This window comes from Oryzias melastigma, linkage group LG13 (assembly GCF_002922805.2).
Source record: "Oryzias melastigma strain HK-1 linkage group LG13, ASM292280v2, whole genome shotgun sequence".
NCBI classification, from domain to species: Eukaryota; Metazoa; Chordata; class Actinopteri; order Beloniformes; family Adrianichthyidae; genus Oryzias; species Oryzias melastigma.
In genome coordinates, this window is record NC_050524.1 from 21,464,432 (window position 1) to 21,479,720 (window position 15,289).

The 15,289-nt window shown below is 45.2% G+C and overlaps 1 protein-coding gene across 2 annotated transcripts in view; it reads right to left on the reverse strand.

Moving 5' to 3' along the window:
- LOC112149250 (rho guanine nucleotide exchange factor 17) overlaps nt 1-15,283 on the reverse strand; it is a 60,171-nt gene extending 44,888 nt beyond the window's left edge. For both annotated transcript variants that reach the window (XM_024276850.1, XM_024276849.1), the window contains exon 1: nt 10,550-15,283. In XM_024276850.1, coding sequence (XP_024132618.1) covers nt 10,550-15,151 — 4,602 coding nt within the window. In that variant the 5' untranslated portion in view covers nt 15,152-15,283. The remainder of the gene's footprint in view (nt 1-10,549) is intronic.
- Between the last annotated feature and the right edge of the window lie 6 nt (nt 15,284-15,289).

Below are 15,289 nucleotides of genomic sequence, written 5' to 3' on the forward strand. Positions count from 1 at the left end.
AAAAAAAAAAAAAAAAAAAAAAAGCGTCGGGCTGCCATGGAGATCACAGACTGGATTTAAAGACATAATAGTAAAGAGGCGCTGCTGCGTGTTTTTGTTCTACGCGGAAACACCACTTTGGAGCAATTTATGGCATGGAATAGTGAAAGAACAATCAAAATTATTTATCCATCTGTTTACAGAGACCAGAGCAGCTCGAGGAGCTCAAAGTGGTTTCAGTAGCAACAAGAGTTTGTGTTGAGCAGAACTTCACCAGCAGAGCATCAAACTAAAACCTACAGAACCATCGTTAATAAGAGAATCATAAAAAAACATAAAATACTATAATAAGTTATTAATTATTTAAAATATCAGTTTAAAAAGATGAATCTTTAATGTACATTTAAACTCTCTCAGATCCTCAGGTAAATTATTCCATAGATGGGGAGCAGAAACGATATTAGTTGCGTTTTCATTACACATATGTGCAAAATGTTATTGAAATTCAAGAAATGTTTTTTCAAAAATCAATTTCTCTAATGTACTACACAAACCAAGTCATGATAAGTCATCCAATAACATGGCGATGGATATGAATAATACTTTGATTTACAGCAGATACATTCAAATTTCTGTTGAGGCATTTTTTTAAACTTGTAACAAAGAAAAACATCTTGTATTCTATTTTTTTACTTGTTTTGAAGACATTGTTTTGAATCCTTACTAAGTGTTAAATGCTTATCAATAAGAAAGCCTAACTGAGCATGCTTCTTTAGCAAACATCTGCCTATTTTCACTAAAGTCTAGATTTGGCAAAGTCATTTCCTCTCAAAAAGGCATCTACACGCTTTTTCACTCTTATTTTTCTGACACATTTTCTCTCTTAAAAACACAATTCATTCGGCTGATTGTGTCCAGAGAACTCAGTGACCTGAATTGTGACCTTAAGTAGCATTTATTCACATAAAATTTTAGTAAAATCAACCGTGGATAATGTCTGTTCCCCTCACGAAAACATTTCAGAACGTCACAACCATAATGCAAACTGTTGAATAAAATATTTGAAACCTTGAGGCTCTCTGGGAAATAAGAAGCCCATTGAGGAATGAAGAAGGACGGCATTGTTTGAGGAGAAAGCAGCCGTGGAGTCTCTGCAGTCGCTGGGCGATGGAGCTTTGTGTGAATCCATCAAACATATCTCAGGGCGGGGACGCACACCCGTCCGTCCAGTTGGATAAATGGTGGTTATTATCATTAACCATCATCATTGCCATGACAGCAACTACTGTTATTTCTGGATAAATTCCCACTTTGAGGCATTAGAGTGACAGACAGGAATAGTTAATTAAATCAGGACGAACGACGAACGAAAATGAGAGCACACAACAAACTATGACTCATTGGATTTTACGTGCAGAACTTGATTTTGAAGCATTTCCTGAATCTATAGAATTCAGTTTCAGAGATGATGACACAATTTTGTTTAGATATCTTCACATTTTCCCTCCAACCTGTTCAAAACGACACAAGCAAAACCAGCTGGGCACACGGAAGAACGAATATTCAGTAAAAGAGCAAAAAAGGGTGAGCAGCCTTAAGAGCTTCTCTCACGAAGTTTAATGAAGGAACTCAAATCCACCAGAAGTGCACAAAAAAACTGGATTGGACAGAGAAAATGTTGATCTCATGGCTTTAATATGGTAGCCCACAAACAAACCGACAGCAGCAGGAACGAGCGCCAGCCTGTGAAGACATTGGTCTCGTCTCTGAACTCCTAACAAGGAAGAAAATGTCTGAAAAATATCAGGTTCTCCATCTGACTTCCTCGTTAAACAGACAGAAAAAAGCAACACCTTAATCCACTGATGTAATCGGCTGTATAAGAGAACTGGATTGAGCAAACCCCAAAGTACCCCCTGGCTCCAAGAAGCCGAAATCCCATAGACTTCTATAGAGAAATAAACAGCTATTTATGAGTCATTCTATATGTCAAAATAATCATTCTTGATCCAATACCTTTTTAACATGTCCTTGCTATTCCATTTTTTTAAAATGTTTTCTTTATCACTTATAAACTGGCCAATCAGATGCCTCAATAAAAGCATGTGGTGTTTGCTTCATTTGGTTGGAGCAGGAAGTAAGTTTCTATGGGTGATGTCACACTCTCTCACAACAGTTCTCTTAAACAGTCAATGATTGATGCAGTCAGGAACAGCAGGGGGTAATTCTAAAGTAACACAACGAATGTAATGGTTCCTCAGCTGTTTTAGGCACTAAAAGTCACATTACTTTCCTTTTACTCTTACAAACCACGAAATCGTCTCTTCTTTTGTGACAGAACATGGAACCTAAAAAGGTCAAAGACTTGGTAACATTTGATTAAATGCTTACAGCACTGAGATGATCAAAAACCAGAGATATTTTAGACAATATCTGAAATGGATGGGAATGGAGATATAAGCAGCTCATCGCAGAAGGACTCGCTGTCTGACACAGAATGTGAGGAGGCACTGAAGCTAGAAAAAAGGCAGTCCTGTTCACCTACTCTACCATATACTATTGCTTCCACTGGTCAAAAATATCTGAACTTGCAAGCAATGTCTTAAAACTAGACTTTTTCAGGCTAACCAATACCTTTGACCAAACTCATCCTTGATTACTTTGGTAAAAACCCTGTCACCGAGTCAATAGTACTTAGCTTAACCCTTAGTCACATCCAACCATACAGACGGTTTACCCATACAGGTGCTAGGGGGGTTTTGGGTTGTGTGCTTCCTCTCCTTGGAGGATCATAAAGAGGAGTGGCTGCCTCTTAAGGGGAGCACAGGTGTGCCTTGGTTCAAAGGGATGCCATGAAAGTCGAACATACCATTATTGTGCATGTGGTAAGTGTATCGTGAAGTATTTGTAAGGATAGTGGACGTTACATCACCTATGAAGTACAGGTGTCGAATGGTAGTTGGTAGTTAGGTGCCAATACTAAATCCTTACTGGCTGCATACAAATTTTGGATACACAGGGTGTGCATGTGATACAAAAGTGACCGGTGGGCGCCTGTAGAATTTCCACACAAACTACCCTCTGATTGTCTAATTTTCTCATTTCTAACAGTCGGGCTGAACGCACTTGAAGAGCACTTTTTGCACACTCCACTGGATTTGGGGGGCCTACGTCTCACCTACTTCTGTCCTTTTTACCCTTACATGCTGTATAAGTGTTCACTATGTGTCACCTGCAGCATGCCCATAGAAAAAATGACCATGAACATTTTCACGCTATGGATTCTTCACACGGTCTGCGATCTTGATATTTCCTGCAAACTCTGTACAGGTTTGACCATTTTTGCCTGCATACAGCCCGTATCCACCAGTAGGGGCAGTTGGAACTAATACAGCATCCAAAGCCAGAGTTCTTCATCAATTTGGTCATGGGGACCTCTTTGTTTGAACACTAGAGTCTGTGAACTAGACAACAGCAATGACTTTCAAATGCTGCAGCTGATGTTCTCACAACATGGAGGAGGTAAAGATGAACTCCACATAATGAAGGGACGTCATCGCCAGAAATTATTTGACCATCAAAAAACAAACAATGGCTCAACTGCATTTAAGACAGATTTCACTCAACTATGACGGTACGTTTACCCAAACACGGACAGCAAAACAAAGACTCGGCTCCTGTAGTTCTGAGCAAAAATTCCTGAAATGAAAACCAGAGAAGAGCTCCACTCGCCTGTGAGGTCCCCAGGGCCTTCGCTGCTCCTGTCTTTGTTTTCCAGACATCTTCGTCCTCGCCCTGAGCTTTGATCCGGGATCCCAACAGCCACTCGAGTGCGGCGCTGTGACTTTTCCAGCATCTTTCATTCCTGTGTTCAAGAGCGTTTCTAAACCGGCAGCTAGAGCATGAACCAAACCGACGGACTGATGCCATAAGACGGGTGAGCGGAAGATGAGGACGGAGTCAGAGAGAGGAGGAAGAGGGCTTCTACTGTCATGTTCCTGTGGTGGACAAAGAAGAACGCTGAAAGGCCAAATCGGCCCACGCTCTGAACCAAGGGTATTTATGCAGCCCCGTATCTGACCACACTACGAACAATGACATCCAATATTTGCGAAGAAGTGACACAGATGTTCCATTGTGTGAAAGTGAGGCAGGCAGCAGGTCTACAACCACAAACTACCACAGAGAAAAGTCCCAACTCTGAGTTAAGGGCATGCTCCTGGAGATACAGACGGCTGTTATCTGTGATCTACAGTCAATAACGCCTCATACGTTTGCAGAGTCAATACTATGGGAGGTCTAACTTGACTTTTACTGCAAAATCATTCAACCACGTCAATGCAGCAACATTTTATACAGTCTAACGACTCGTTGCTGGTGTTTTACTGCCTGTTCTTCTACATTCACACAACCAACATGATCTCAAAAGGGTATGTTTGAAGAAAAACTTGGAATATATTTTTGGTGTGTTTCCACTGTGACACCAACTTCAGCTGTCTTCTTTTGTTAAACAAACACACACTGAAATAACTTAAAACTGACAAAAGAAACAACAGAAAGATTTTACTGTAAATCAACCAATGAAAATCAGTTACTGTGTGTCAGGACTGCCTAATCCTGGTCCTCAAGGTCTACCACTCTGCCTGCTATCCAGTTCTTTCTGCAACGCTTTCTATGAAAACACTGATACACCACAACTTGGTTCAAACCTCAATTGTTGGGTGACAATTTTGATTCATTTTAATTTATGAATTACAAAACAAACAACAAAAAAATCAGAAAAATCATTTTTTAATTCGCTATGAAGTGAGTAACAATGAAGTAAAACCTTTCAGTTGGCTTATACTAAGCCTGGTGTAATGTAATAAGACAATGAATAACACATCTTTCTTACATAAAGCACAATACATGTGTGTCATAAACCTAATGGTATGCAGTAGGGATGCAATGGTTGATTTGCCCTACCATTTAGTTCAATGGTACAGTTTTCAACTGTGGCTTCCCTACTGCTTTCTGCTGATTAGCTGAGTCAAGTGTCTCCTCATTCTGAATGACTTAAAACTACTGATCCAGGTAATCAGCAGCAATAAGTACTGAGAGAGCTGGAAAAAGGCAGTGTGGTAGATCATGAGGACCAGGATTGGGCAGCCTCTGTTGTATAAATGAAATTGTTGCATAAACATAAGCATATTCCTTCAAGGTTCACCACACGTATCAGCTTTCACTTATTCACACAGGTGGTTTGGCAGGGATTTTTATGCCGAATGCCCTTCCTGACATAAGCCTGTATCTTATCCAGGATTTGGACGGGCACAGGGAGACCCTGGTTTGGACACCCTTGTGGCTACATAGTTAGGCAGTAGTGTAAAGGGCCAAGGACCCGTACTGGATGAGGCTCATTTCTCACACTGGTAATCGAACCCAGCGTAGGAGACCCGCACTTAACCAACTGATTAATCCAGATGCCTAAATTGTTACATAAACAAACTCATAAAATAGGTTTTCTATGGAGGAATGTGATGATCAGAGTGAGAGATTGGTCTCAGTTCTTATGTGGGGGTCTTCAACAGGAAATGTACCCAAAACACCATAACCCGTAAAAATGGCTACAAAGCAAAACATTGGACTATTCTGTACAAAAAAACTGAATCTTACGAACGTAAAAATACCTTTGTTTCAAGAAAAAAAAATCCTATTTTCTGTCATTTAAGAAAAATATTCTCAGGAAACTTCTCAATATTTCTAATTTGAGAAAATATTTCTTAGTGCCTAGGTGATATGTCTTTTTCTTACCGCATTAGCAGATTCTTTTTTCCTTAATATAAAGGGAAATCTGCTAATGTGTTAAGAATTGTTTTTACTATTATGCAACCAGGCGTTTTTGCAGTTTAATGGTCTTAAATGAGTCCTGATCTAAAGGATCTGAGGCAGGGCAAGACATGCTTTGGTCGTTTTAAAAAAACTGTGTGACAAAATGTTGTTATTTTTGTCATGGCCCGTTTTTCAAACTTATTCTACTAAACACAAAAGCAATTTCTCTGTTTTTTTATTTATTTTTTCCTTTGTGAGTTTGGGTTATTTCAGTGATCATTGTGGGGGGTTCTTCTATTCATCGCTCTTCAGTGAATGGGTGTAAAATTGATCAGTGAGTCCAGGAGTGTTTCTGTGGCATTAAAACAGTTTGGATGGCATTTTTCAAAAATGTACTTTGTTTGGCTGAATAGATGGGAGGCCTTGGCGCAACATCGGCCTCGATGGAGGGAAAACATCAGAGAGAAACTCGTGAATGAGGTAAAAACATGTGGATTCCCTCCTTATTTTAGAGGCAAATGCAAGAGGTAGTAACATAACGTCTGAGCAACACCAAAGATCTACCATAATGTATATATGTAGCACCACACAGCCTTCAACAGGTGAAGTCATTTTCAAAGTGCTGTCAGAATAAACTGTAATTATTTTTATCAGACCCACACAAAGACGCGCTCAAAATATGCTGGGGCGCACAACAGAAAGAGCTGAAACGGCTTTTCAAAAGTGCTGTTTCAGGGGAGGCTTTTCTTGCATAAGCAAACTGCTCTGTAATTACACTGGGTGGATCCACACCAACCGGGAGAGGAGAGACGGAGCCAGGAGAGACGGGGAAAGAGGATCGTAGAAAGGACCCGGAGAGACGTCCATACAGTTTTCTAGTCTGAAATACATCAACGTTTCTCCTTTGAGTTACAGTAAATCTAAAAGAAAATAAATAAGCAAAAGAAAAATCAAGGATCTGGTCTTGAAAAAGGACAAGCTGCATGATTTCAAAGCACCATTGTCACCAGGACAAGGATGTTTCCCACAGTCTTTTTTTTCCTCTCTCGTCTGTGAGAAAACAGATGGAGCCTCTGTCCTCATCTTGGGATTTCTTTAGAAACACAATTCACAACTGTTGAGTTTGTAAAAGTTTCCTTGAAGATGGTGACTCGAGGCACAAACTTTTACCGCTCTGATTGACTTAAACCATTTCTGTTTTATAGGTTCAGCTTCCTGTTTATAATAATTACAAATTCAGGCATGATTTTTCTCCAAAATTCCCAATTTACCTTAATTCCTAACACATGCAGGAAAGACAAAAATAAATGATGCACAGAGATACCCCCTTTTTCACACTAACAATGTAGATGTTTTCCACCTTATTCTGCCTTTTCACAGGCTAAAAAAACAGAATGCATCCACACGGATGTTTCCTATGGTTCCCCTTTGAAGAACAGGGTTCAGTCACCATCAGATCCTGTGTCATAGATAGTTCAGATGGTTCCCAGGAGGTCTTTTATCTTCTGATTCATCCCACCTACGACCCATCATCTGCAGCCTTTGCAAAGCTGAGTCCAAACGAACTAGATCCTCTCCTCTGAGCCTCCATGGCTTTGTGGCCCTCAGTAAACCTCCACTGACCTTTGCAGGTTAAAAAAAACAGAACTGTTGACCTACACAAAATCCTCTTGCTGCGTATAAATGTGCCCTTTGACTCAACTTTTAAGTCTGCTTTAAAAGGAAAGTTGCTTTTCGGTTTACATCCTTCCTTCACCCCCATACAGCTTTGTCAAAATCCCACTATTTGAGCACAGAAGAACCTGCTAAAGGCACTTTAAAGGACTGTGGTGGTGGAAGGGCTTTGCCTTCATATTAAAATAAAAAACTCAGATTTTTCTCACATCCTGACATGTGATTGTTCTCTTACCAGAGAGCTAAGATTCAACCAACCAAACACATTAAAGAAACCTGATTTCCCCTTTAAGGTTTGGAGGAAGGAAGAGAAAATAGTCCACACAATAATATTCCGTCATCCTAATGTAATCTCATCTTTCGGCACATGAGGATTTTACATTGAAACTACGATTAACACGCACAAAAACACATTCTCCTGAACCAAAAGGTAATCTCCTCGTAAGTGAATGCACATAAGACCGGCTGACAACAAGAAGGATGAAAGTTCTACAATCACAGTCAGAATATTAAAATACTTAAAGATCCACTCATATGAAAACTTATTTTTTGTGTTTTTAACGTGTTCTTTCTGCATTTTTCTCATGATGGAGGACATATATAAAATAATTTAGGCTTTAAGCTGCATTTCTGAGTATTTCTTTATTCAAATTGTATGAATCAGGAGCAGATTCAAAAATGCTGTTTGAAAAAATCTCCCTTTAGTGACACAACATCTGAAATGGCCAGGCCAAAGTCACTCCATTCCAATTCTGATCTGCTCCATTCTGATGCATCCGCTCGCTGTTGTGCTACCATCTGTTGCTGTGGGCTCTCCATCATTGAGATCCAAACAGGTCCATTCTGAGGTATCACTCTGTAAATGTAATGAATCCATACACTTTAGTTCTTTCCACATGTGGGGAGAATTGAGATACTGTCTAGAAGCAAGTTCTGAATGAAAAGAACCTTGAGTTACCTGATCAAACTAGTCAACCCCATAATCTGGATCTGTAAACATTGTTTTAAGAGCTAATCCTTCAAATGGGGCGCCAAACCCACTGACTCTGCACTTAAACGCTCTTAATTTACCTCCTGTAACTCTGAAAAACAAAACTCAAAGAGTGACAATTGAATAGAGAAGCTCATTTTCTCACATTTTAGACAAACGATACAAGTTCATACATTAGAAGTATTTAGAATTAAAGGAGCATCATGGGAAAAAGGAAAAAGGGTGCCATGTTAGCATGAAGCCGGTGAAGCATGACAGATGCAAACCATCAATGGTCAGCTTTCTGGGAGGTTGAGGGCTGTTATGCAACGACGGGAGAGGGGAAGATGGGCCACATTCCCTCTGCCTACTGAAGTGAAAAGGACCTAACCATGGGGGGGCAGGGGGGGGGCACACACACAACAGTTAGAGAGCAACCCAATCCATCACAATGAGGCAGAAAGGCAATGGATTGGAAGTTGTCAATGAACCACGTTTCAGAGCACATTGATGGATGATATACTACAGAATGAAAAAATATCAATACATTTATAATAAAGAAAGGTTTTTCTAATGTAAAATCAAGCTTTATGAGAGGAATTGTTTTCATCCACCACCTGCCTCTGCTGTGTTTTCTGTCAGTGACTTTTCTTCCAACTCCATCCCCTGTTTTGGTTTCTTTCTCTCCTCCTCCATCCTTCTAACGTTTGGCTCAGCCTGACACCAAGAAAAGCATCATGACCTCACTGCACCGCAATGTTCCACAGCGAGGAGAGGGAAGCATAAGATAACAAGAGGAGGAATGTCCAAGAAAAATGACCATGCAGCGGTGTCAGCCAATCCTCTTACAGGCCAGAAAAGACTCCAAACCAAAAGAACTAAGTGTGACGTGAGCTTATATTAATAAAAAACAAAACATCTTTTTGTCTCATCCGAACCACGATTTCAGCTCCAGAGGTCTGTCAGGATGCAGCTCTGACACATTCCACACAAAGACGCATACAAATACAGTCAAGTTAACACAATGACGTGCGTGTGCACATGCTGGCGCTGGATATCATCAAGCCCCTCAGTGACCGCAACAACTTCCCATTCCTTTAAACCCATTTCCTGCTTCGTTAGAGTTGCTTGCCAGCTCCTGCTTCTGTCACCATGACAACCAGGGGCAGCATTTAATGAATTCCAGGATAATGGGTGAAAACGATATTTTAGCAAAAACAATCAGGCAGCTTGACAAAATGCCAAACGTTGGCTTTTAGGGGAGATGTGTGCATGAATAGCTAAACTAGTGAGATCAGAACCTGGTTGAATCATCAAGCCACAGTGGTGATTACTCTGGATGTTTGCAGATAAACGTCTGTGTCTGGAGCATCCTCTCTTTGGCACAGAAGCCATCGATAATGGGCGAGGCAGATAAATGATGGCAACCACAGAGCTTTGGACTGTTCCTTTGTCCCTCTTGTGTGACTTTTGTTTGATCAAATTATTAACATCCTCAGATGTTTGTTTAAACTGGCTCAGTCTTTGATGGCTGCTCTGGTGAAGCTCTGGATGCCAACACTGGAAACTAACAGATCCAGAGTCAGAGCGGTGCTGTGATGACACAAGATGCTCTTTCCATTTTACAGGCCCACTCTGATCAAAACTGTTTTATATGTTCTTGTGGCATTTTTTTATGAAGAAGGGAATATATGAGCCTAAAATTTAATTTCTGAGTTTTTCTTTGTTCAAATTGTTCTGAATACAGAGGTGACTGAAAAATGTTGTTGGAAAAAGAGCTTATTTGGCTCACCAACAGGGGAGGGACAGGGGGGGTGGGGGTGCTCCATGCAAATGGTCCCACAAACAACTCTGAGGCAAATTTCTAAAGAACTAATGCTGCTCTGCAGAAACTATGTCCTTGAAAACAGCAAGTGTTTTATATTTTGGCTAAAAACAACATAATCATAATTAAAAGACCACTTGGAGAGCTTTGACAACAGATTAAAAAACGACTGGAATGGACTTTTAAGACATTTATGTTTAGAAAGCGGTCACAGCTGACCAAAAATGGACAAATGTTGGCTACACCACACATTAGCAAACAAAAGACAAGAGAAAGTGAATCTGACTTACCACTCTGGGTTTGGTCCTCTGTGGTGCAGAAACCGATGTGTTGTCCTTCTTCTGAGGTGCAGCTTCTGCCAGTCCACCGATGGCGGTTTCTCCAGGCGCCTCCACGCTAGATGCAGAACCTTGAGAGACCTCCTTTGCCCCCGTGTCTCTCTCAGGGGCGCTCAGATCAAGGATATATTTTTGTGTCACATCCTCCAGTGACGGAGCCTCTTCGCCTGCAGGCTTGGAGAACACCTGAGGTTCTGCCGGAGGCCCGATAGAGATGCTCTCTGCTTCCTTGAGAGGCTGCAGATGAGGAGCAGGGGATATGGGGATGAAGGTTGCAGGTTCACTGGTGTGGCGGACATGCTTCAGCGCAGTCTTGGGTTTGGTCGTTAGTGGCGGAGAGGAGGCGAGCTCACTGTGGCTGACCTGTTGGCCGTCTGGACCCAGTTCCAGGGGCTCAAACGGGTCCTCGTGGGGCACAAACGGCAGCCTGTTTGGACGTTTTCTGGTGGGCCTGCGGATCAGTCTAGGAGACAGGACTTCAGCTAGCTTGAGGTTGAAGTTAAATTTCTGCACCTCTTCCTCTCTGTCTTGGTCTATCATGTCATCAACATCCTCGTCGTCATTAGATTTGGGGCAGCTTTCTGACTGGGACCGGGTGACCTTGACCATGGCAGGCTGGACTTTCGGTTCCCACAGATCCTCTCTTTGCTCACTCAGGATTGGCTCGCTGCTGGAGGGTGGAATCTGACCGGACTGATCAAGCTCACTTATTGGCTGAGCGCCCGCCTGACCCCTTAGCTGGGGGTCATTTTGGCAAAGTAAAGGGGCGTCGCTACGGCGACTGGGGTCACTGAAGGACTTCTTTTTGGGGGCTTTGCCGTTGCTATGATCATCGACCACCAGTTTGTCCATTGCGCCAGGCTCAGAAACAATGTTTCTTATGACACCACTGTAATCACGGATGCTGTCGTCCCGGAGACCGCCGTCGCTGCAAATTGACAGGTCACTGGCAACACTGCCTTTGTATTCTGTCACTGCGGCTGCATTAGAGGCCTCTGACGTGCCCCCACCTGCCCCCTTTATAGACAGCGATCCTAGAAAGTTGCTGTCCACAGAAGAGTAGTTGTTGTTTCCGTCTTCTGCAGCAGAGCAGCGCCGCTGAGGCATGGGATCGCTGAGGGACCGGTAGACTGTAGACTCTCCGTTTCCTACAGCTGCAGCAGCTGCTGACTCTGCATGACTGCCACTACTGGGATCAGAGCCTGTGTTGTTGCTGTTTGAGGGCGAGAACTTGCGCCTCCGACGGATAGCACCTGGGGTTGCAGGGGCTTCAAACCCACCTGTTCCTGACCACTGTGACACATCTGTGTTAGCATAGACGCCCTCACTAGCATCAGGATGAGAAATCAGCCGGTTTGGACCACTCGAGCTGCTCTCCATCCTGTTTTCTTCAGAGTCACAGAGAGACAAATGCTTCCACGCAGTCACAGGTTGCCCCAGCTCCTGTCCTGTGATTCGTAACCCCAAATTTAGTCCTGCTGGGAGCGACCTCTCCAAGAGGTCGCTGGGACCCATCTCCGGCTCGGTCACAATCCCCTCGTCAGTCAAACTGGACTCATGGCCTGAAAGTTCCTCCACTGAGCGTTCGTACAGCATGTTTTCCTCTGAATCCCCCTTGAGTAAAACTCCTTGCAGCTCTCTGCTCCGTCTCTCTGGCTTCTCCCAGCCCTCTGAGCTCCTGCTGAGCAGCTTCTCCAGCTGCACTCTTTGTCCACTCCTCTCCCCCGTCTCCTGTACATGTTTATCTTTGTCTGCTGCCTCCTCAAATTCAGCTCCTTCAGCTTGTCTTTCATCTGTGAAACTCTCCGCCTTCTCTGTCTCCTGACCGGTGCCGTTGAACTGTGAGCAGGTGTCCCCCAGAGAACCACCGGGTCTCTTTAGAAACGCATCGTCCTCTTCATCGTTCCTGGTACACATCTGACAGATGTCCTGAATGACCTGCTGGGCTTCCTGCGCACACCTTCTCTGCATTGGGGTTTGCATCACTTCTTCATCTTCATCGTGTCCGTACGACCTCATTCTATGTCCAACTCTAAAGTCTCCACCATCACTTTCCACTTCCCTCTCTGACATCACCTCACCCGCCTCTCCATCCAAGTCCAACTGTTGTTCAGAGGAGCTTCTTTTTGTGGCGTCGCTTTTCAAAAAACTCCTCACACTGACTGAGGGTTTGTCTGAGTAGGTAAAGGATTTAGCACGCCGTAGTGTGGCTGTTAGGTCCTTCAGTGAGGGGCGACGGCTGGAAGACATGACAGTCCCGTGTTGAGGACCAGAGTCCCTCCTGTACGCCAAGGAACCCTCCACACCCCCAGTTTGGTCCCCTACGCTTGTCCTGTGAACTCTGAGGCCTGACAAGTCCGACTTCAGGAAATTTAGGAGGGTGATTGTTTCTGAGGCAATGTCTGGGTTGGACGTAGAAATCTGGGTTTTGTCCTTATCGTTTACGCTGCCACCTCCTGTTTTCTTTAACACCACCCTCTCGCCACCTCTGACCCCTGATGGGACGCCATGAGTTCGAGAAGTTGAGGGTGACACAGTTGGTACAAGCCGGGGGCGTACAGGGGCGCGGGAAAAGTTATCCCCATGGCCAAAGCTTGGGGAGCGATACATGGTGAAATTCCCGTGGTACGTTTTACTCAGCATGGATGAAGATGCTGCTCTGCTCGGACTGCTCGGGGTCCCCCCAGACATGAGGAAGCCCCTGGAGACGCGACTACCAGAGCTGGTTTGGTCTTCATCTTTCAGCGTCTCAGAGCTGGAGTATCTGCTGCTGCAGCGTGAATCCCCAGAAATGAAGGGAGGGATGCGGACCTTTGCCACTCGCGACACACCTGGGAGTGTGCTGGACATCACAGGTGAGGAGATGCGCTCCCAGTGCTGCACCCTGGCTCTGTTGCTGCGAATGCCGGTTTCTCGCGCAGAGTGGCTTCTCTGGACTGTGCCTTGCGGATGCCTCTCCGGAGGGTCCATGGTCACAGCTGAGTCACTGTCGCTGTCTTCTAACTCGTCATGGTTGCAATCATTCCGACCTGCTGCCGGAGCCGACCCGCCGACCTTTTTCTTTTTTCTCAGTGAGCGGCGCCGCGCTGCCTCCCGGCAGTGGGAACCTAGAGCGGTGGGGCTGTCCTCCTCGCTGCCTGAGGACCTGCCAAAGGCCTTCGTCGCCCAACAGCCATTTTTACTGCGGGACAAAAAGCTGGCCCCTCGCTCTATGGGACCTCCTTCTGCAGGGACACCCCGACCACCTCCTCTTCGCCTCCTGGTTTGCACTTCCTCTTCGTCTCCAGAGCTAAATTTTCCGAGGGGAGACTTGGAAGTTTGAGGGGTTTCCAGCTCAGATGAAGGAGCAACAGAAGAGGAGGAGGTAATAGCTTTATCTGGAGCAGAGGAGGAGGTGGTGGGGGCTGGTTCTCTGGAGGAGCTATGTGAGGAATGTAAACTATCCCTGGGCAGCCCGACCCCCTGCCTATCCCTTCTCTCCCTCTGTGTAGGCTGCTGGGGAGAGGAGGAGCAGGAGAAGGTTTCTGAGCGGCTGCAAGATGAAGCAGCAGAAGGTTGAAGGTCAGGGCCGGGGTCAGATGTCGATCCTGTCGTTTTGGGGCTCTTACGCTCCACCTCTGAACTACCAGACCTTCTAATCCTACAGTAGTGACTACAACAGCTTTGACAAATATCTCCTCTAGAGTCTGTGACAGTTTCTACCTCTGCTTCTGGGTTCTTGGAGGCATGACCTTTGGAGATGCAGTCTGGGCAGAAGGTTTCTCCAGCAGGGAGGCTTTCTCTGCTCCCTCTCTGAGGAGGAGGAGGACAGCTGAGCTCCTGCAGAAGTCCTCTGTCAGCCGCTTTCAGGTTCTGCAAATATCTGCCTTCCTTCTCATCGAAAAGTTGTCGAATTCTGGTGACACTGGGCCAAGTTTCTGGGTGAGGGGGGCTGAAGTCTCTGTGGTGGACAGACAGATACCTCCTGTGGGATTTGCAGGGTGGAGAAACTCCTCTGCTGCCACCATCCTCCTCCTCGCTTGCAGCCTTCCTGGGGTTGATCTGGGAATAGTCCCTCTTCCCGGGAGAGTTCCTGCTGTCGGCTGGGAGTCGCGTCAAAAGGCGCCTCCCGGTTCTCCTCTCCGAATCCGAACCGGACAGAGAGTCGGTGCCGGAGAGGAGCTTTACTTTGGCCTCGGAAGGAGACTCTGCGGCGGTGGGGGAGTCGCTGTCCTGCAGATTCTCCTCCTCGTGAAAACTCCTGGAGCTCCGCGGAGGAGTCCTCCCGCTGCTGAACCTCTCCGTGAGCTGGCGGATGGATGGAGAAATTGAGATGGGGAGGGCGGAGGAGGCTCTTTTCTGCTCTGCGGTGGGGAGGCCGGCGGTGGTTGTGAGTTTGGAAACTTTTCGCGTTCCTCCTGCTGCGTCCGTGCGCTCCGCGGGGAGGGCCGGCCCGGCTGCCTCCGGACCCTGTGATTTGTGCTGCTCCTCGCTGCTGCCGGCCCCCACCGACCCCAACTTTCTGAGGGAGACGCTGCGGTACACGGGCGCGCTCTTCCCCCCTCTTTCTGCCATTGTTCATGCCCCCCTTTGTTCACGCGCACATTTCATCTCCACGAACAGCAGCACCTTTTGGAGCCGAGCTCCATGCCCCCCTCCCGGAATGAATCCTCAAAGTGCACCGACTTTGAATTGAGTTTGTTTCCTTTTTGT